Raw genomic sequence first — 22,948 nt, forward strand, 5'->3', positions numbered from 1 at the left:
TTTTCTTTAATGCAAAAAGAACAAAGCTGAACAAAAGTCTGGATTAAATAGTCATCCCATGAAGCAAGGACCCCTACCTCCCATGCATCTGCAAGTCCCCCAGCTGCCCTCTAGGACATGCCCTCTGGAGGAACAGGTACAGAAGTGGAGCTTGGGTCCCTGGCATCAACATGCAGAGGCCCATTCTGACCCTTGGAGGCTCTAGATGCTCTGCAGCATGCAGAGAGCGTGATGCAGGTGTTGGCGAGCAGCTGGGGGACAGCCATGGCTCCGCAGGGTCTCCAGCGTGTAGGAGACACCAGCCTGGCCCCGTTCGCAGACTGTGAGCAGCAACTCTTCACCACCCCCACTCAGCACTAGTTGAACCTGGCCTCTACTACAGCTGACCTGCCAATGGTTAAGGAGCTGAGGTTAAGGAGAGAATACTTCCCCAGATTTGGCCCTCCAGAGAAAAGGACAAGGGGACAGGGCACTGAAAAGCCCCTGATCAGGGTCTCAGTGGCTGCTCCACTCCTAGGAACTCAGAGTCAGGAACCCAGAGTTCTACAGAATCAGAAACAGGTTCAGACAGGACTCACCTGCCCACAGTCATCTAGTAAGACCCCCATTCTTAATCCTGTGACTTGGGGAATTCCAGTCCCTTACCAAGTACCAGTTTCCCCTAGTGTCCTTCAGAGCTGTGAAGACAGTGTTCTCTGAGACCCAGTGCAACTCAGAGCCTAACCCACACGCTAGTCTGAATAGTTAGTTGTTTTTCCTACAGTAAAAATTTAAAAGCAATTAAAAGTGTTTAAAATAATAATGAGCCTGACCAGGCGGTGGCACAGTGGATAGAATGTTGGACTGGGATTCAGGGGTCCCAGGTTCGAGACCTCAAGGTCTCCAGCTTGAGCACGGGCTTATCTGGTTTGAGCAAAGCTCACCAGCTTGGACCCAAGGTCGCTGGCTCGAGCAAGGGGTTACTCGGTCTGCTGAAGGCCCACAGTCAAGGTACATGAGAAAGCAATCAATGAACAATTAAGGTGTTGCAACGTGCCACGAAAAACTAATGATTGATGCTTCTCATCTATCTGTCCCTGTCTATCCTTCTGACTCTCTCTCTGTCTCTGTAAAAAAATAAAATAAAATAAAATAAAACTTGTTTTTTTAAAAAAGTGTTTAAAATAATAATGAAGTATTATATGCTACTGCTTTTGAAATGTTTTAGGACTGGCTGTGATTTCTCAGAAATTGCCAGGACTGCTCAGGAAAACAACTTAAAAATGATTTTCCACCTGACCAGGTGGTGGCGCAGTGGATAAAGCATCAAACTGGAACACAGAGGATCCAGGTTTGAAATCTTGAGGTTGCCGGCTTGAGCGCAGGCTCATCCAGTTTGAGCACAGCCTCACCAGCTTGAGCACGGGGCCACTGGCTTGAGCATGGGATCATAGACATGACCCCATGGTCACTGTCTTGAAGCTCAAGGTCACTGGCTTGAGCCCAAGGTTGCTGGCTTGAGCAAGGGGTCACTCACTCTGCTATAGCCCCCCCTCAGGTCAAGGCACATATGAGAAGGCAATCAATGAACTACTAAGGTGACACAATGAATAATTGATGCTTCTCATCTCTCTCCCTGTCTGTCTGTCCCTATCTGTCCCTCTCTTTGTCTTTCTCTCTGTCGCACACACACAAATGATTTTCCAAGGAAATGACATTTTGGCAGCTGCTAAAAGTAACCATCCGTGAAGATGACCCCAACTTTGTTTTGCCATTACTTACACACATTTTCTTTTCAATTTTGCAGTTTTGGTACTTAGGAGTAAATACTTTGCCTCCCTCGGGGTAGGGGTGAGGGTGTTATATGAGTGGGACACTTGAATCTATGTTAACACAATAAATTAAAATTAATAAAAAATTAAAAAAAATACTTTGCCTTTCTTCTGGGAGCCAGCTATTTCCTGGAGCACCCCTCAGCAGTGCACTGGAACAGCTGACATGGTCTGGGGGACAGGTATGCCCCCAACCTGCTGACTCCCTGTCAGGGGCTCCTGAGAATGAGAGCCCATGCTTACTTGCATCATCCCATCACTGAAGAACAGCAGCAGGGCCTCCTGGGACACAAGGAAGCGCAGAAGGCAGAAGCTGGGGCTGGCAGACTGGATGGGCACAGGCAGGCCCCCCTCCTGTGGACAGACCCAGCCATGAGGGTCCTAGGGCAAGGGCTTCTCCACCTGCCAGTCTCACTGGCCCCACCAGCCCCACTGGCTCTGCCGGCCCTCACCTTCCGCAGCCGTTGCTGCATGTAGCCAGCAAAGAGTCGCAGGACAGCCAGCTTGGCGCTCAGCGGGCTGGGTATGTCCCTCAGAGCAAATGTTTCCAGTTTCCCTCGGTATGGCATATAGCTGACTTGCCTGAAGGCAAGGACACAGGGCAGTGCCACCTGTCATAGTCTCTGGCCCAGGCACCTCAGGCCAGGATACCTTCCCACCCAGCCGCACCCTGTTGGACAGTGGCTTTGAAGACCAGCTCCACACTGACCATCCCTCTTTGTGGGTCCAGCCCCAGCCCCTCTCTTGAACTCCAGACCCGTGGAACCATGGTCTCAGCCTATCCACTGAGATCCTGATTGGCCCCTATACCCAGCCTCCTGCCATTTCCCATCTGGCCCAGAGGCTGCTCCATCCTTCCCACCTGCAAACTCAGTTGAGATTATAGCTTCCTTGCATCTCTATTCTACCACCACCCCAGCCCAAGTCACTGCCATTGCCCAGATGACTAGTCCAACTACATCACTCCTGCAAGAGAGAGCTTGTTAAAAGTGTGAATCATTCCTGGCATAGTAGCTCAGTTGGTTAGAGCATCATCCTGATACACCATGGTTGTGGGTTCAATCCCTAGTCAGGGCATATATAAGAATCAACCAGTGATTGTATAAATAAGTGGAATTACAAATTGATGTTTTTCTTTCTTTCTCTCTTTCCCTTCCTTTCTCTCTAAAAATTAATAAATTATAAAAAAGTGAATCAGATCCCTCCTTCCTACCCCAACCGCAACAGTGGCCTTCAAGGCCACTGACTTCAAATCCTCCTTGTCTCCCCCTCACTCACTTTGGAGTCCCCACTGTTCCTCAAACCCACCATGCTCAGTCCTATCTTGGGGGCTTTGCACACGCTATCTCCTGTGCCTCAAATGCTGTTCCCAACAAACTCCATTTCACCATTCATGTCTTGCCTGAATGTCACTTCTTCAGAAAGCCCCTTTACAACCATGCTGTCATAAGCCACCTCTACCCCAATCTGTCACCTCACCAGGTCACTTCCTTCAGAAAAGTGCTACCTGAAATCAACTTATTTGTTTATCATTGTTCTTCCCCACCAGACAGTGAGTGCCTATAGGTGTGTACACTAGGTACTTAAATACTTAAGGAATGGATGAAGAAAGGCAGGGGGAGAGCCTGGCCCACAAGGGAACAGGAGCCCCATGACTTACCCCCCTGGAGGGCGCAGGGCCATGTGGGTACCATCTCGAAACAAGACACCACTGCCCCTATCTGACAGCTGGTAGCCAAAGCCATACTTGCTGGAATAATCCACCCACTTGGGGGCCCAGAGGATGGACCGCTGCTCTCTTGGGAGGTCCTGCATGGCTGGGCACAAAGACGAGTGAACTGAGTGGGGGCCCTGGGAGGGCCTGGTAGAGGGACAGCAGTTGCACTGGAGATGTTGAAAAAAGTCATAAAAGGAGGAAACTAACTCTTGCTTTGCACAGGGTGGACTGGGACGTGGAGATCACTCACTGCCTCTGGAAATGAGTGATTCTGAAACACCTATAATGTTCAAAATACCATTAAGGCTTTGTTTTATATGATTAAAAAAGTATTTGTGTTAAAAATAAAAATCGTTCAGTACCATGTGGGATCCTGTATCTGACCCTGGGAGAGAAAAAAAGGCATTCATGGAAAAATGGGATACCCAGTGGCCGGGGACAGATGGAACTTCATGCTGTCTTGAGAGCTTCTCTGAAAACTTGTCTCGTTCTCCTTTACTGTTTATTTAAAACATTGAAATAAAAGTTGGCTCCAGTTGATTAAAGACAAGCTTAGAGTTTGGAGTTCTTGTGCTACACAATCAGAGGAGGCTGAACAAAGAAGCAAAATGGATCCTGTGAAGGAAAGAAGGCTCGGGGCTCCCTCTCCACGCAAGGCAGGACCAGTGGGTTGGTGAATGTTAAGGAAAGGGAGAGAAAGAGGGCTTGGGGATCTGGGACTCTGGGACATGGGAGAGGATCCCGTCTCAGGGTATGTCTGGCACATGGGTTAGGGGGTTGTTGACGGTCTGATGTCTCATTTCCTCCCTCCGTTTTCCTCAGTCTCCTTTCTAATTCTCAAGCAGGACTGGATTACAAATTATAGAGATTTAGACCATGAAAAGATGAGGCTGCCCCCCAGAGCTCTCCCCAACATGTCGCTCGAAATAAAGTCATTGTAAAGTATACATACAGAGGTCTCAGAAAGTTCCAGACTTCTCACACAAGGATAGCCTGCATCATACTATCATCAGCCTTCTCGGACAGGTAAGGAAACGGAGGCACAAAGAGTTAAGTGACATGCCTGAAGTCACTGTGTCCTGAAGCCTCCCTTAAACCTGCCTTCCCATAGAGCCCCAGAAATATACCCTGTGGGAGCCTGAATGGAGACAGGGTATTTTTCCTCAGAGATTAAGAGGCAGGGCAGCTCCTGCAGCCTGGGCTGTGCTCCTACCTGGAGGTCCAGGATCCAGACAGAGCTGTAGCTTTCTAATGGCCTCCTCCACCTCCTGCCTTGGGCTCCCCTCAGGCCCTGGGGAGACAGATCTATGTGAGGTCAGGAAGAGAAGGAAAGAACAAACAGACAGGCCTGGGCCCCCACTAAAAGGGGCTTCTCTAACCAGCCCCACCCCAAGCTCCTGCATCTGAGAAAAATCTTTTTTCTTTCTTTTTTTTTTTTTTTTTTTGCATTTTTCTGAAGCTGGAAACAGGGAGAGACAGTCAGACAGACTCCCGCATGCACCCGACAGGGATCCACCCGGCACGCCCACCAGGGGCGACGCTCTGCCCACCAGGGGGCGATGCTCTGCCCATCCTGGGCGTCGCCATGTTGCGACCAGAGCCACTCTAGCGCCTGAGGCAGAGGCCACAGAGCCATCCCCAGCGCCCGGGCCATTTTTGTTCCAATGGAGCCTTGGCTGCGGGAGGGGAAGAGAGAGACAGAGAAGAAGGTGCGGCGGAGGGGTGGAGAAGCAAATGGGCGCTTCTCCTGTGTGCCTTGGCCGGGAATCAAACCCGGGTCCTCCGCACGCTAGGCCGACGCTCTACCGCTGAGCCAACCGGCCAGGGCTAAGAAAAATCTTATTTTAAACCCAGAAGGATTCCAGACATCACTCCCATTTTACAGGTGAGAAAGTTGAGGCCAAGAGAGCCACAACCCTGGCAAAACACTGTCTTTGTCCCCTGCCTCTAGACCCTCACACTCTATCCACAGTCCCCACCTAGAAGAGAGTCTACTCACCAGCCGGGTCACTCTGGAGGGTTCCTTGGCTGAGCAGATGGACAGGGACCTTGAGTCGGGGAGCCCCTCTATCCAACAGGGAAGCCTAGGAGGGAGTAGCAAGGATGAGGGAGGGGTGCCCCATCCCATAGGGGGAAGCCTGAGTTGAGTGAAGGGATCCAACCTCCTCACTCTGAAGACCCCCTACTTCTCCCCTTGCTCAGTGGTTGTTTTTTTGTTTGTTTGTTTTTGTTTTTGCTTTGTTTTTCTACAGAGACAGAGAGAGTCAGAGAGAGGGATAGACAGGGACAGACAGACAGGAACGGAGAGATGAGAAGCATCAATCATCAGTTTTTCGTTGTGAGACCTTAGTTGTTCATTGATTGCTTTCTCATATGTGCTTTGACCGTGGGCCTTCAGCAGACGGAGTAACCCCTTGCTTGAGCCAGCGACCTTGGGTCCAAGCTGGTGAGCTTTGCTCAAACCAGATGAGCCCGCACTCAAGCTGGTGACCTCGGGGTCTCAAACCTGGGTCCTCTGCATCCCAGTCCAACGCTCTATCTACTGCGCCACCGCCTGGTCAGGCAGTGGTGTTTTTTTTTGTTGTTGTTGTTTTGCTTTTTTTTTAATGCTAGCCTTTAATTATAAATGAACTCTCCAGCAACAAGGAGTATAGAGTCAAGCAAACATTTACTAAGAGATTCTGCTGCTATCAGTAGTTTCCTCCCCCTCTTCTTTTATTGATTGATTTTAGAGAGAGGAAGGAGGGGAAAGAGATCAATTTGTTGTTCCCTTTATTTATGGATTCGCTGGTTGATTCTTTTTTTTTTTTTTAATTCATTTTAGAGAGGAGAGAGACAGAGAGGAGAGAGAGACAGGGGGGAGGAGCTGGAAGCATCAACTCCCATATGTGCCTTGACCAGGCAAGTCCAGGGTTTCGAACCGGCGACCTCAGCATTTCCAGGTCGACGCTTTTATCCACTGCACCACCACAGGTCAGGCCACTGGTTGATTCTTGTATGTGCCCTGACCAAGGATCAAACCCGCAAACTTGGTGTATCAGGGCGATGCTCTAACCAACTGAGCTACCCGGCCAGGGCCTCCCTCTGCTCCATCTTGCTGTGAGGGTTCTCTCCTTGTGTCCCATACCCTGAGCCCTCACCTCACTGCCCCACTCCATGGCATCAGGATTGGGACCATCTTCTCCTGGACATGAGGCCACATCAAGAGTGCAGGGGCCTGAGGGAGGCACAGGATTTTGAGGGATGAAGAGCCTGGCCCCATGCAGGTGGAGGCACTTGCCATCCATATCCACCTCTGTCATGAATGTGAGTTACAGAGCAGGTGGAAAGCATGACAGGTACATGAGGTACAGCACAGGTATTGGGCAGGTAGGAGCAAGTGAGGAGTAGGCAAGGGGTGATACTCACAGGGTAGCTGGCACTGGCTCAGCAGCAGCTGGCCCACTTTCCGGAAAAGCCTGCCCAGAGGCTGGGAAATCGTGAAGATGGGTGGGCTGTAGCAGGCGTGGGGTGGCAGCCGGTCTGGAGTGAAACCCTTCAGAATAGGGCGTTGGTGATCAGCACCCCAATCAGGGTGGCTCCTGAGTACCTGGGCCACCTGGGGGTCCTGACCTTCCTGAGTCCTTGGCTGAGATGCCCCAGTGAAGCACCCAAACATCCAGCTCCACGTGTGGCACCACCTGATGATCACCACACACCTGTGTGAAGAAGTTGTCCTGCAGTAAGTGGTCCAGGCTGGGACGCTTGGCCGGGTTGGGTGCCAGCAGGCGGGCGATGAGGCGACAGGCATTGGGTGATAGGTGGGAAGGCTCTGGGTAACAGCCATCTCGAATATTTTGATACATCTCTGACAGAGGAGCCACCACAAAGGGAGGGGCGCCAGTCAGCACCATGTACCTGGGTAGGAGGGGAGGGAGCAGGAACCTGGGTGTCTACTTGCATCTGTCTTGGGCTGGTTCAGAGTCAACTCACACCTACCTGTGCCACCTGGCCACACTTACCCACACTTCCTTACTCTGTACATGCTTCCCAGACATCCACATTCCCATACCTGCCCTACATCCCCTCCCACTAGGCCATGCCTGTCTGCTCAGTAGACACCAGCATCTTTAGATGCCAGCTTGTACCTGTACATACCTGAATGCACCTGTCCAATTTTCTTTTATGCATGCTCACACCTGCTCCATTCCTGCATGTACTTCATACCTTTATATATTCCCTGATTTGCCTGTGCACCTAGTACCTGCACATACCTGTCCACATTCAAAGATGATCTTTTACATACATACATCCTCCCATATCCCTTATGCATACCTGCTTGCTTAAATGATGGTTGGTGTGTGCTCCTCCTACCTGTCCCATATCTGTTCACATCAATCATGTATATGCTCACACCTGTCTGTCCCCCACTCAACCTCCCCTGTACCTACTTATACCCATCCTTACCTCCTTACATGCTTTCTCCTGCCCATACCTGCCACCACCTGGGCATTCTGGCCCCTCTTCCCCAGGCCCAGGCTCCCAGGACCCCACTCACATGATGCAGCCCAAAGCCCAGATGTCTGACTTGCAGGAATGCCCATTCCTGGAGACAACCTCTGGGGCCAGGAAGTTTGGGGTCCCACAAAGCACTCTGGGAAGGGATAATTGGGGGGCTCAGGAAGGCTGGGACCCCCATGCCAGATCAGGTTCACTTGTGCCCACCCCCAGAGACTACTCTGAACCTCCACCCTCACCTATGGCATCGGCCCCCTGGCCCCACCCTGGCAGCCAGCCCCAGATCTCCAATCTTCACCTCCATGTTCTCATTCAGGAAAAAGTTACCTGGTGGGAGGGAAGGCGTGGGTATAAGAGGGGGAGCCAAGTCCCAGCTCCCATGGTCCCCACAGCCCCCACAGCTCCCCTCCCCAAACTCACTGAGCTTTAAGTCTCGGTGCACAATAAGCTGCTGGTGCAGGTAGTGCAGGCCGCTGACCAGGCCCCGCAGGTAGTAGCGCACTTCAGGCTCCGTCAGTGTCTTCCGTACCTCCAACACGTGGGCCAGTGACTGCAGGTGACCCACAGGCCACAGCACCAGCACAAGGGAGACACAGATGAGCTCAAGTGTACTTAAGTGGGAAAAATGATGGCAAGGGGTCTATGAAAGCACCACTAAGTTCAGCTGGGGGCATGGGCACGGCTAATTGCAGGAAGGACTCAGATGAGCGTGGGTATGCTCAGGTAGGCCCAGGTACCACAGATGAGTATGAGATGAGCCTGGTGACTACAGAATAAAGTGGGCACAAACATATACAGGTGAGCGTAGGTAAGTCAAGAGAGCCTAGGATGAGCATAGATGAGCATGGTGGGGGCACAGGTAGAAACAGGTTAAGTGCAGACAGAATACAGGGGTGGATGCAGATGAGCACAGCAGATGCGGGGGGTGTGCAGGCTCCCTCTCTGCTCCACCCCTGGGGCACCTGGCGGCTGCAGTACTCCAACACCATGTACACGTGGTCACAGTCAGCAAAGTGTCCGTGGAAGGCCACGATGTTGCGGTGTCGCAGGCGGCTGTGCAGGGCAATTTCTCTATCCACCTGCAAGCACAGCCCTATGTGTACACACCCTGCACGCAGTATTCATACCAATGGGCATCTTCAAGGGCAGGGACCTCTCTGGCAACGGGAACCCTGGGCACTTAGGTGGGGGCCATACCTTCCCACTGGAACGCAGACCTCCAGCCCCACCACGCGGCACCACCTTGAGAGCAAACACGGTGCTGGTGGACATGTCAGTCAGCTTATAGCAGCGGCTGAAGGCGCCCTTCAGGAGGGATTCACAAATTCAGTGGACAGTCGTGTACAGGTGTATGGGCAGGCGTCTAGGCATCTTCACACACACACACACACACACACACATACACACACTTGAGACACACAAACACACTGCTCCCACCCTCATACCTGGACACACAATGCAACATATAGGAAAAAACATAGGGACATATTCACTCAGACAGACAAATCTATACCAGGCACAGAAAGCAAAGATGGGTAACGCATTTAGACACACACACACACACACACACACACACACACACACACACACACCTGGAGACAACACGAGAGCGTTTAGAGAAAGATGCGGAGACCCTTTACAACACTCGGTGATAGCACACCCATACCCCTGGACACACAACTCACGGACACCGCATAGCCCGCCAAATACCCGTTCCCGTCACACAATGCACGCCCTACAGCGGGCCCACCACAGACCAGGCGCCCAGTTCAACGCCAGACCCCAAACTCATGCGGACACAACAAATATAGATACAAAGCCGGGGGCACAACTGGCAAACAAGCTGGATGTACACCGTTCCGCTGCACTCAGAACCGCGGGTGCACAGTCCGCCCCGTCCCGCCCTACCCCACCAGGACCCCCGCCCTGCCCAGCCTGGCCCCCTCGCCGCGAAGCGGGGGTGCCCGGGTTCCCACCTTGCCAATCAGCTTTCCGCGCTTGTAGACGCGCCCCGAACCCGGGTCGCGCAGGAAAACCGAGACCAGAGGGCGGCAACTGCGCCGCCGCCGCCGCCGCCGCCAGCGCGGCCCGGGCTCCATCCCGCGCGGGGCCCTGCCGGGAGCACGGTGCTGGCGCCGGCGCAGCCTCCCACCTGGACCACCACACCAAGCGGGCCTCGCTGTCGGGGGGCGCGTCTTACTGGCTTAACAGAGAAAGGAGAGGGCGGAGTCCCGACGCTCCCGGGCGGACCGCGGCGGGAGGGGGCGGTGCGTGGAAGGCGCGTGGACGTGCGGATACTGACCGGTGGCGGGAGTTATAGTGACAAGAGCAGCGCTCGCGCCCGAGCGCCAACCCGGTGCAATCAGACTGGCTCTTTTCAATCCTGCACCTCCCGCCAATCTGCGAATTGTCAGAGATTTCACTGAACCGGAAACTGAGTCCCAGAGGGATTGTCTCATTCTTTCAGAGGCCCCGCAAGGAAAGGTGGGTGGGATTGGGACTTGGTGGGCTCTCCCCAAAGTGCACTTGAGAAGTGAGTCTAGTCATTCATTCTGAATACCTGTGACTAGGTCTTTTCTGCTGGGTGAGTCCCTGGCACGCACATGACATTGTGGGGCTTGATTAGCTGGGCTCTGAGGGACGCAGCAGGATTCAGAGGCTGAGAAGGAAGCCCAATATCTCTGGAGCTAAGGCTGGTGGGGAGGAGAATGAGGCCTGGGCAGGGACCCAGAAGGGAGAGTGGGACCCAACCTCTGGGTTGGGAGGTGTCATATACAAAGGACACTTGACAGTGAAAAGGGACATGATTTAGGAACCCATGGGTGGACACTGAGGTTTATGATTCCTGGCAGGGGCTGCCAAAGAGAGGCAGTCAGATGGGAGAACAAGTGGGCAGACTGGACATCCTGAGGGCATCTCTGAGCTGTGACCTAACTTCATTTCTAGGGGCTTTCCTTGCCTCTTCCATTTCACTGTTACACCAATCCTGGAGCACTGGCCCATGCCCATTTTATAAGTGAGCACACTGAGGCCCAGGAAGGTTAGGTGCTTATCCAGCCAGGAAAGGATAGTGCTGCTGCCTCTGCTGCCTCAGTATTAATCCACAAATGTTACATAACACAATGAATGGGGAGGGATTAGTAGGGCTCTTTGTGGCTGGAATCAGACCTAGGAATTTTCCAGAGACCAGATTTCGGAATCTGGCCAGGCATGCCACCAGGGATAGGAAACACTTTCTGAGTTGAGTTGTCACATGGTCACCTGGCACATCATATAGAGGCCCCAGTGCCTTTGAAGACTCATAGTGGGGGCGGCTTCAGTGCCAGGGCCAAGAGTTTCAGGCCAGTGAAGGGGATCAGCTGGCTGTGGCCAGGGAACTGAATCCCCTGCTATTGAGAACCAGGTACAGCAGGACAGAAGGTGGTCAGCTGGTGGGGGGGCACCCATGGGTCTGAACAGTTATGTCACTGTCGCTCTGGAATCCATGAGGACAGACAGCTGATTCCTTCTCAATAGCACACCTCCATCCGTGTGCTAATTCACATATTTATGAAATATTGTGGGGGAATCTATGCTGGGCTCTGCATGCCCAAAACAGACTCACTTGGCCCTTGGAAAACACTGCCAGGAAATCATCCAGACTTAAATTAGCCCGGGGGCTGGGAGGTTTCCAGAGGTGAATGTAAGCCAGGCCCCTCTGGGCACTGGTTTGTCCTGGAGGTATGTGTTATTCTTAGCTTCATGTTAGAGAAGAGGAAACTGAGGCTCAGGAAGGCATTTGTGGACCTGACCTGTGGTGGCACAGTGGATAAAAGCTTCAACCTGGAACGCTGAGGTTGCTGGTTTGAAACCCTGGGCTTACCTGGTCAAGGCACATATAAGACTAGATGTTTATTGCTCCTCCCTCCCCTCTCTCTCTTTCTCCTCTCTAAAAAACTGAATAAAAATATTTTTAAAAAGAAAGAAAAAGGAAGGCACTTGCAAGCCCACTGGGCTGTGGCCAAGCCCTGCCAGATGTGTAGGTTAGTAGATCCAGAGCCTCTGTCCCCCTAAACTATTCCCCCAGGCTTCCTGGGAAGGAAGGCAAAGCCCACACAGTGGATTGGGTGACTAAGACCATTAACCCCCAGAAGTTCTCTAGGAAGGGAGAAGATTCTGAATTTCCTAGCTGGTGGCCACACAGCTGTCCTGTCAGCTGGCCCCTCTGCACAAATACTAGTCTTCCCTACCTCTTGGCTGCCCAATAGGTTTTTCTGGCTTGGCCTCCACCACAGGGTTGGCAAGACCTCCCCTTCCCAGCCTGCACCACACTGAGCAGGTACCTCCCTCCCCAGAACTCTAGAATGAAAAACCTAGACTAAAACAAAAAACATGGCTGGTCACAGCAGCACAATTCACAACAACCAAAAGGAGGAAACAACCTAAATGTCCAGTGATGGATAAATGGATAAAAGTGGTTCATCTGACACTGGAATTTTATTCAGCCTTAGAAAGGTAGAAAACTCTGCCCTGGCCCAGTAGCTCAGTTGTTTAAAGTGTCATACCAACATGTCAAGTTTGCAGGTTACATCCCTGGTCAGGGCACATACAAGTATCAACCAATGAATGCACAAATAAGTGGAACAACAAATTGATTTTCTTTCTATCTCTCTCTCTCCTTTCCTTTCTAGCTAAAAATTAATTTTTATAAAAAGGAAGGAAACTCTGCAATAAGCCATACACAGGAGGATGAATACTGTGTGATTCCACTCATGAGGTCCGTGGAGGAGTCAAATTCAAAGAGATAGAAGATAGATGGTGGGTGATGGGCTAGGGGAGGGGAAGGAGAGGAGGTTAGTGTTTAATAGGGACAGCATGTCAGTTTGGGAAGTTAAGAAAGTTCTGGAGATAGATGGTGGTCATGGTTGTACAACAATGTGAGTATACTTAATGCCCCTGAGCTGTGCACTTAAAAATGGTTAAGATAGGGCCCTGGCTGGTTGGCTCAGCGGTAGAGCGTCGGCCTGGTGTGCGGGGGACCCGGGTTCGATTCCTGGCCAAGGCACATAGGAGAAGCACCCATTTGCTTCTCCACCCCCCCTCCTTCCTCTCTGTCTCTCTCTTCCCCTCCTGCAGCCAAGGCTCCATTGGAGCAAAGATGGCCCAGGTGCTGGGGATGGCTCCTTGGCCTCTGCCCCAGGCGCTAGAGTGGCTCTGATCACGGCAGAGCGACCCCTCGGAGGGGCAAAGCATCGCCCCCTGGTGGGCAGAGCGTTGCCCCTGGTGGGTGTGCCCGGTGGATCCCGGTCGGGCACATGAGGGAGTATGTCTGACTGTCTCTCCCTGTTTCCAGCTTCAGGAAAATACAAAAAACAAACAAACAAAAAAAAAAACATGGTTAAGATAGGCCTGACTGGTGGTGGTGCAGTGGATAGAGCATCAACTGGGATGCTGAAGTCTCAGGTTTGAAACCCCAAGGTCACCGGCTTGAGCGTGGAATCATTGACATGATCCTATGGTTGGTAGCTTGAGCACAAAGGTCGCTGGCTTAAGCAAGAGGTCAATGGCTGAACTGGGGCCCCCGGTCAAGGCACATATGAGAAGCAATCAATGAACAACTAAAGTGTCGGAACTACGAGTTGATGATTCTCATCTCTCTCCCCTCCTCTCATTCTCTCTAAAAAAAATGGTTAAGATGGTAAAGTTTATGTTATACTGTATATATTTTGCCAAAAGAAAAAAACATATTGGATTCCCCACTCTACCCCCCAAAAAGCAGAACTTACTAAAACCCCCATTTTACTTTTATTTAAAAAAAAAATATATATATATATATATATATTAAATATATATATATTTTATGTGACAGGCAGGGAGATAGTGAGACAGACTCCTGTATATGCCCTGACCTGGATCCACCCAGCAACCCCGTCTCAGACAGATGCTTGCAACTGAGCTATTTTTAGCACCTGAGGCTGACACACTCAGACCAAAGGAGCTGTCTTCAGCGCTGGGGCCAAACCCAAACCAATCAAGCCACTGGCTGTGGGCAGGGAAGAGGGAGAGAAGGGGGAGAAGTAGGTGGAGCGAAGCAGATGGTTGCTTCTCCTGTATGCCCTGACCAGGAATTGAACACAGGATGTCTACATGCTGGGCCAACGTTCTATCCACTGAGCCACCAGCCAAGACCTATTTAAAAATATATATGTGTGTGTGTGTGTGTGTGTGTATATATATATATATATATATATACACATATATATTTTTTTTTCCTGAAGCTGGAAATGGGGAGAGACAGTCAGACAGACTCCCGCATACGCCCAACTGGGATCCACCCGGCACGCCCACCAGGGGGCGATACTCTGCCCACCAGAGGGGCGATGCTCTGCCCCTCCGGGGCATCACTCTGCCGCGACCAGAGCCACTCTAGCGCCTGGGGCAGAGGCCAAGGAGCCATCCCCAGCGCCTGGGCCATCTTTGCTCCAATGGAGCCTTGGCTGCGGGAGGGGAAGAGAGAGACAGAGAGGAAGGGGGGGGTGGAGAAGCAAATGGGCGCTTCTCCTATGTGCCCTGCCCGGGAATCGAACCCGGGTCCCCCGCACGCCAGGTCGACGCTCTACCGCTGAGCCAACCGGCCAGGGCCTAAAATATATTTTTAAAATGTTTTAATTCAGGGGTCAGGAACCTATGGCTCACTAGCCAGATGTGGCTCTTCTGATGGCTGCATCTGGCTCGCAGACAAATCTTTAATAAAAATAAAAATAATGTTAAAAATATAAAAATTCTCATGTATTACAGTCCATTCATTTTCTACCGTTCATGTTCATGGTTGCAGGTGGCTGGAACCAATCACAGCTGTCCTCCAGGAAAACACCAAATTTTTATTGGATAATGCCTAACGTACACGGGTCATTGTGAGGTCAGGAAGTAAACTTTCCTCCTTTTAATCAAGTAGTCAGCTAGCTAATTCCAGAAACCCTTTTGACAAAGAAGATGGCTAAAAGAAAAAAAGATGAGGAGTATTGTACTTTTCAGCAGGAATGGACAGAGGAATTCCGCCTTTGTGGAGAGAGCAGGTTCTACAGTGTGTCTAATATGCAATGATAAAATTGCATCGATGAAACGGTCAAATATAAAGCGGCACTTCAACACACGCCATACTACATTTGCATCGAAATATCCAGCAGGGGACAGCAGGAAGAAAGCATGTCAAGAGCTACTGTGCAGAGTGCAAGCTAGTCAGCAGCAACTCCATGTTTGGACCCAACAAGGTGACTGGAATTCAGCTAGCTTTGCTGGTGCTTTAGCAATTGTGAGAAACGGAAAGCCATTCACAGACGAGGAGTATGCCAAAACATTCATGCTTGATGTTGCCAATGAACTTTTTGACAACTTTTCAGATAAAGACAAGATAATCAAACAAATAAATGACATGCCTCTGTCAGCAAGAACTGTTCACAATCGTACCATCATGATGGCAAATCAAATTTAGGCAACACAAGTAAAGCACATAAATGTAGCACCATTCTTTTCTCTTGCTTTGGATGAGTCAACAGACATAAGCCATTTTATCCCAGTTCAGCGTGATTGCAAGGTGTGCTGTCGGTGACACACTACGTGAGGAAAGTCTTGCTGTTTTGCCTATGAAAGAGACAACAAGAGGGGAGGATTTATTCAAGTCTTTCACTGAGTTCACTAAAGAAAAAAATCTGCTTGACCAGGCGGTGGCGCAGTGGATAGAGCATCGGACTGAGATGCGGAGGACCCAAGTTCGAGACCCTGAGGCCGCCAGCTTGAGCAGGGGCTCATCTGGCTTGAGCAAAAGGCTCACCAGTTTGGACCCAAGGTCGCTGGCTTGAGCAAGGGGTTACTTGGTCTGCTGAAGGCCCACAGTCAAGGCATATATGAGAAAGCAATCAATGAACAACTAAGGTGTCACAACAAAAAACTGATGATTGATGCTTCTCACCTCTCTTCCTTCCTGTCTGTCTGTCCCTATCTATCCCTCTCTCTGACTCTCTCTCTGTCCCTGTAAAAAAAAAATCTACTGATGGATAAACTTATTTCGGTGTGTACTGATGCTGTTCCGTGCATGGTGGGGAAAATCAGAGGATTCGTAGCACTTCTTGGTGAACATGAAAAGAGACCCATCCTAAGTTTTCACTGCATTCTACATCAGGAGGCGCTTTGTGCTCAGATGTGTGGCGAGCAGCTTGGTGAGGTGATGTCACTGGTCATTCAGGTGGTCAACTTTATTGTTGCCCGAGCTTTAAATGATCGCCAGTTTAAAACACTGCTGGGCCCTGGCCGGTTGGCTCAGTGGTAGAGTGTTGGCCTGGCGTGCGGGGGACCCGGGTTCGATTCCCGGACAGGGCACATAGGAGAAGCACCCATGTGCTTCTCCACCCCCCCCCCTCCTTCATCTCTGTCTCTCTCTTCCCCTCCCGCAGCCAAGGCTCCATTGGAGCAAAGATGGCCCGGGCGCTGGGGATGGCTCCTTGGCCTCTGCCCCAGGTGCTAGAGTGGCTCTGGTCGCGGCAGAGCGACCCCCCAGAGGGGCAGAGCATCGCCCCCTGGTGGGCAGAGCTTCGTGCCGGGTGGATCCCGGTCGGGCGCATGCGGGAATCTGTCTGACTGTCTCTCCCTGTTTCCAGCTTCAGAAAAATACAAAAAAAAAGAAAAAATAAAGAAAATATAAAACACTGCTGGATGAAGTTGGGAATAATTATTCTGGTCTGCTTCTGCACAGCAATGTGCGTTGGTTGACAAGAGGGAAGGTGCTCAGCCATTTCGTGGCTTGTCTGAGCAAAATCCGGACTTTTTCTGAAATGAAAAATGTCAAGCATCCTGAGTTAGCTAACACTGAGTGGCTCCTGAAGTTCTACTATCTCGTAGACATGACTGAACATCTGAACCAGCTCAATGTGAAAATGCAAAGCGTTGGAAATAGTCTTATCCCGCCTGACCAGGTGGTGGCGCAGTGGATAGAGCGTCGGACTGGGATGCGGAGGACCCAGGTTCGAGACCCCGAGTCACCAGCTTGAGCGTGGGCTCATCTGGTTTGAGCAAAAGCTCACCAGCTTAGACCCAAGGTCGCTGGCTCAAGCAAGGGGTTACTCGGTCTGCTGAAGGCCCGCAGTCAAGGCACATATGAGAAGGCAATCAATGAACAACTAAGGTGTCGCAATGAGCAACGAAAAACTAATGATTGATGCTTCTCATCTCTCCGTTCCTGTCTGTCTGTCCCTGTCTATCCCTCACTCTGACTCTGTAAAAATAAAATAAAATAAAATAAGTAAGAAATCTTCTTTAAAAAAAAAAAAAAATAGTCTTATCCCTTCAACAAGCAGAGTTTGCATTTGAAAAAAAACTGAAACTCTTCATCGCCGACATTAAACAGGTCATTTACTACACTTTGAAAAACTGGGAGTTTTAAGATGCATGCACAGCAAGTGACCCTGCTCAACATCTTGATCTCCAGCAGCTAGCGGGCTTCACATCTAATCTCCTGCAGTCATTCAAAGTACTCTTTGGAGAATTTCATGAGAGCACTAGTCTTTTTAAGTTCATCACCCATCCACAGGCATGTGCAGTGAATAGCGCCGACCTGAGTTACATCCCCAGTGTCTCCGTAGAAGATTTTGAGCTACAAGCTGCTGACCTGAAGGCCTCAGACATGTGGGTGAATAAGTTCAAGTCACTGAATGAAGATTTGGAAAGACTTGCATGACAGCAAGCAGAGTTGGCGAACAAACACAAGTGGGGAGAAATGAAAAAACTTCAACTTGCGGACCAGCTGATTGTCAAAACTTGGAACACGCTTCCTATCACATACCATACCATGCAGCATGTGAGTATTGCTGTACTGACAATGTTTGGATCTACGTATGCATGTGAGCAGTCTTTCTCACATCTAAAGAACGTTAAGACCAACGTACGATCACGTTTAATGGATGGAAGTCTCAAAGCCTCCATGAAGCTTAACCTCACCATGTATCAACCAGACTACAAAGCCATCAACAAAACCATGCAGCACCAGAAGTCGCATTAATGGTAAGAAGTACATTATTCATTACTGGTTAGCAATAGCATAACAACGTCATTAAAAAGAATTCAGAGACTTATTGTACTTTAAAAGTGTTAGTCTTACATAAAATGCACACGATTACTTGTATTTAGTGTTAAACATATTATATGGCTCTCACGGAATTACATTTTAAAATATGTGGTGTTCATGGCTCTCTCAGCCAAAGGTTCCTGACCCCTGTTTTAATTGACTGATTTTAGAGAGAGAGGAAGGGGGACAATGACATTGATTTGTAGTTCCATTTCTTTATGCATTTATTGGTTGACTCTTGTATGCGCCCTGACCTGTGAATCAAAGCCACAACCCTGGCATATCAGGACCACACTCTAACCAACTGAGCCACCTGGCCAGGGCTAAAACCTCCACTTAAAGAGGAGCAAACTGAAGTACAGTTTGGGTGATGATCACAGGATCACAGCTTTGCAAACAGGGCTGCCTGGCCTCCCATGCTGACCCTGCACAGGTTCCCCAAAGCTAGGTAGTCATGGGCTGGAAACCCAGCATGGCCACCTGTCCCCTGAATCCCTACGCTCCAGGCCACAGCTTCACTTCCTCTCCATTCTGTCTTCGCACTGACCTGAGATAACTCCCCAGACTCAGCAGATTTCCCTGGAGCTTTGCTTAAAATACCTGCTGCAGGTGAGGGTGCAGCTGCAGCTGCTGAGACAGCATTGGGTAGCCAGATTCCCAGAGGTCTCCCTTGGGAGGCTCAAGGGGCTGGGCATGGGATCAGCCTGGACACAGCCCTCTTCTCACAGAAGGTGCCAGTATGGGAGCACGTGGGTGCATGTGACTCACCCTGGCTCTAGGTTCCTCTCTGGCCTCCTGGCCTTTGAACTACAGCGAACTTCCTCATGTCTGTACTCGTGAGCTTGGCCTCTGGGGACAGGGCCTCGTGAGCAGAGCCAGCAGGAGGGGACCCTGCCTCTGTGCTTCAGAAATCCCATGACTGCGGCAGAGTACTGCCTTGAGACTGGCCCAAAGTTGGGGGCAGGGAAATTTGGCTTCCACTGGTTCAGGATCAGACTTTGTCCTTGCCTCTCCCAGCTTCCAAGCATCCATTGTTGTCAGCTCCTTCCGGAAGCACCATCCTCTCTGGTCCTTTAGGGTCATCCCCATCTCAGGCTCTAACTTAATCCACCTGCAAAGTCCCCTGTGCCACATAAGGTAACATATCCACAGGTCTCTTTGGGGAAGGGATATTATATTATTGATGACAAAGGGTAGACAGAAACTTGGTAATGTCTTTGCAACTTTCTGTAGATCTAAAATTATACCAAAATTAAAACATTGTTTAAATAAAAACAAGAATTAGGAGATCATTATAAAAAAATTCAAGCAAAACATATAAAGTAGTAACTCAAAGTCAACCATAACCGCCGCCCCAAGATCACTGTGGCCAACACTAGGGGTTTATCCTTCAATTTCCTGTCTGAGTTTATAGGAACATGCATACTTCTTTGTGTGTGTGTGTGACAGAGACAGAGAGAGGGGCAGACAGGGATAGACAGGAAGGGAGAGAGATGAGAAGCATCAATTCTTTGTTGCAGCTCCTTAGTTGTTCATTGATTGCTTTTCATTTGTGTCTTTATAGGGGTGGGGGATGAGGGTGGAGCGCTACAGCAGTGAGTGACCCTTGCTCAAGCCAGTGACCTTGGGCTTCAAACTAGCGACCTAGGGGCTCAAGCAATCAAGCCAGCAACCACGAGCTCAAGCTGGTGAGCCCGCCACTCAAGCCAGATGAGCCTGCGCTCAAGCCAGCGACCTCGAGGTTTTGAACCTGGGTCCTCTGTGTCCCAGTCCAATGCTCTATCCACTGCACCATCACCTGGGCATGCTGCATACTTTATTTTATTTTATTTATTCATTTTTAGAGATGACAGAGAGAGGGAGAGAGAGAGACAGAGAGGGAGAGAAAGGAGAGAGAGACAGAGAGAGAAGGGGGGAGGAGCTGGAAGCATCAACTCCCATATGTGCCTTGACCAGGCAAGCCCAAGGTTTCAAACCGGCGACCTCAGCATTTCCAGGTCGAATGCTGCATACTTTAAAAAAAAATTTTTTTTTCATTGATGTGAAAGAGCGACAGAAAGGAGAGAGAAAGAAGCATCAACTTGTTGTTCCACTTAGCTGGTCCATTTAGTTGTACACTTCATTGATTGCTTCTCGTATGTGCCCTAACCCCTGACTAGGGGGGAATCAAACCTGCAACCTCCATGTGCCGGGATGGTGCTTAATCTACTGAGCCATGTGGCCAGGGCCTGCATTACTTCTTTTAAAAAATGTAATCACATTGTGCATGATTTTTCTAATTTTTTCACCTAATGGCATATGGTAGACCAGTGATTTTCAACTGCCAGCCCATGGATCAGTCTGTCAGAAATTTTGTGCCAATTTGTCCACCCTGATGTATAAAGATCATAGACCCAATTATCTTAGTCAAATTTTCTTATGCTCAAGGTGATTTCTGCCTTAGTGGTTCCCAAAATAATTCTCCTATTTTCACTGGTCCCCAAGTATAAAAGGTCACCACTACCCTAGGTGACTTGCCACGTCTGAGTCCCTGTTCCATGCTCCCCAGCTCCCAAGCCATGTGAGCTCTCTGCTTCCCTCTGGCCTCGAAGTCAACTCCCTTGCTCACTGTGCTCCAGCCACACATGCCTGCCCTGGGCCTGGGTTTCGCCCTGCTCCATGGCCACCTGGCCTTTGCACATGCTTTTCCTCGCTGAGAACACCCTCTCTCTTACATCCTCTTCCCTCCAGTTCCCCCTCATCTTCCTGGTCCTGACTGGAGCATTCCCACTTCAATCAAGTCCCTCCACACCCCCACCCCAAGAGGAACTGAGGGTACCCCACCTGTTCAGGTGTGGGTGTGAAGTCGTTGTTCCAGGACCTCTGAGTCTCACTGAATATGATTTTACATCTCTGTACCTCAGTATCCTGACCCATAAATTAGGGGTGAGTAGTGTCACATCAGATATAAGAGCCCCCAAAACAGTGGCGACTCACAGTAGGCAAAGTGCTCCGACACTGGGTGGGTCAGTGGCATAAGTAGTAAAGAGGATGATGGAATGGACACTCCTCCCCATTAGTGAAGACTTCTTGACTAGAAGTCACAGAAACACTAAATTGCAAAAGTGAGTAATACTGGGTTCATGGCTTCAGGTATGCCTTGATCCAGGGACACAACCATCTCAGAAACCTGTTTCTGTTTCTTGCCTCTTGTGTTCCTAGGGTGGCTCTTTTCCAGGCAGTAATCCCAACTGACATAGGTAACTCCAGCTGGGGTGGGTCCTGGTTCCTGCTCCACCCATGGTCATGCCCAAGGACATCTGGACAGCTCCAGAGACCTTAGGTTCTGTGGCAGAACCCCTTTCATCCAGTCATTTTAGGGGGCTGAAGTGTCCTGGAACCAGATAGCCAGGTCCCAAGAATCATGAGTGGCACAGTGGAGGAGGGGGCATAAAGAGACCATCAAATCTCTCATAGACATTTCCTAAGCACCAAGACCATAAGACCACAGACCAAGAGGGAGCTAGAGTCCAGCTGCCTCACCTCTGCTATGACCCGTACCCACTTGTCAGATCCCACCCAGGTCTTGCCTCTGGGAGAAAGTCTAGGCTGGGGCTTGGGATAGGAGTAATCCAGCTGGCCCTGGGCTAGGGTCCAGGCCTGAAACACACTAGACCTGGAGCCTCTGAATCTTACAACCATACCCTCTGCCTGCACCAGGTATTTTGTGCCAAGCTCCAGGCCTCATCCTCTGGGAATCTGCTGAATCCAGCTGAGTTATATTCAAAGAACAGAGGTGGAGGCCAGAGACACAGGGAAGACAAAGACTGGGGGGTGGGCCAGCACTCCACACCTTTATTCCACCCCCACCTGGTGATTCCACTAGACTAGGGCCACCATAAAAGGTGCAGTGCCTGCTGTATGCACTTTCTGCAGGCCTCAGTGCCTGCTGCATACACTCACTGTAGATAGAGTACAATGCCTGCTGTAAACGTTCCTGTAGAAAGTACCTTCTGTAAATCCTCCTTGCATGATGCAGTGATTTCTGTACATTCTGTACAGAATACAGTGACTGTTGTAGGTACTCCTTGGAAGGTTCAATGTCTACTCTATGAACTACTTGTAGGGTGCAGTACCTACTGTATATACTCTCTGCAGGGCAAAGTATCTGTTGTATAATTTCTATAGGATGCATTGCCTACTGCATACATTCCCTACAAAGCATAATGCCTGTTGTATATGCTCCATGCAGGATATAGTGCCTGCTGTATGCACTTTTTACGGGGCACAATGCCTATTGTATGCACACCCTGCATAGTAACAGTTGCTGGGGCTTCAGGAACAAGGCACTTCTGAGGAGAATGCAATTTTACACTTTGTGGAGTCCTTGGGCCAAGCCTGATTTACTTCTGATGACCCCCCCCCAAGTTCCAGTCCATGGCTTGGTACATAATCAGTACTCAGAAAAGAGTGCCTGCTTTTGCTGCCCGCCCACCACCACCACCACCACCATCCTCTTTCCAGCGATGTCCAACCTGGTTCAATCTTGTCAAGGCCATGACTGCCTCCATCGATGCTAATCCATTGTTCCACTGGTCCACATCTTCATCTTGCCCACAAAGGCTCTACCTACCTCCTCCCAGGAGCCTTGTGCAGCCTCTGGGACCCCACAACCACCTTTCTCCTCCCCCTGCCCCTTTCTGTCCACACTCACACCCTATGACCTCATCCATGACACTAAACACCCCCCGTGTGCCAAGGACACCCATGTGTCCACCTTCTCCCAGACATGACCCCTGGACTCCCAGCCTCTTCTTGGTGACCCACAGAGGTCTCACTCTAGAGCAG

At 50.4% G+C, this 22,948-nt stretch overlaps 1 protein-coding gene across 4 annotated transcripts in view; it reads right to left on the reverse strand.

Annotated features, from left to right (window-relative positions):
* PLK5 (polo like kinase 5 (inactive)) overlaps nt 1–22,948 on the reverse strand; it is a 25,153-nt gene continuing 2,205 nt past the window's right edge. The window contains exons 1-15 of one of the 4 annotated variants that reach the window (XM_066277294.1): nt 18,669–18,763; nt 9,223–9,330; nt 8,988–9,104; nt 8,446–8,575; nt 8,265–8,352; nt 8,066–8,161; nt 7,227–7,425; nt 6,937–7,063; nt 6,669–6,745; nt 5,528–5,612; nt 4,742–4,819; nt 3,472–3,628; nt 2,264–2,393; nt 2,055–2,192; nt 1–387 (exon numbers count right to left, since the gene is read on the reverse strand). In XM_066277294.1, the coding sequence (XP_066133391.1) occupies nt 202–387; nt 2,055–2,192; nt 2,264–2,393; nt 3,472–3,628; nt 4,742–4,819; nt 5,528–5,612; nt 6,669–6,745; nt 6,937–7,063; nt 7,227–7,425; nt 8,066–8,161; nt 8,265–8,352; nt 8,446–8,575; nt 8,988–9,104; nt 9,223–9,297 (1,683 nt within the window). In that variant the 5' untranslated portion in view covers nt 9,298–9,330; nt 18,669–18,763 and the 3' untranslated portion in view covers nt 1–201. Of the gene's footprint in view, nt 388–2,054; nt 2,193–2,263; nt 2,394–3,471; nt 3,629–4,741; nt 4,820–5,527; nt 5,613–6,668; nt 6,746–6,936; nt 7,064–7,226; nt 7,426–8,065; nt 8,162–8,264; nt 8,353–8,445; nt 8,576–8,987; nt 9,105–9,222; nt 9,331–10,001; nt 10,378–18,668; nt 18,764–22,948 lie in introns of those variants that run through there. The other 3 variants (XM_066277277.1, XM_066277269.1, XM_066277286.1) reach the window with 3 other exon arrangements.

This window comes from Saccopteryx bilineata, chromosome 1 (assembly GCF_036850765.1).
Source record: "Saccopteryx bilineata isolate mSacBil1 chromosome 1, mSacBil1_pri_phased_curated, whole genome shotgun sequence".
In the NCBI taxonomy this organism is placed as follows: Eukaryota; Metazoa; Chordata; class Mammalia; order Chiroptera; family Emballonuridae; genus Saccopteryx; species Saccopteryx bilineata.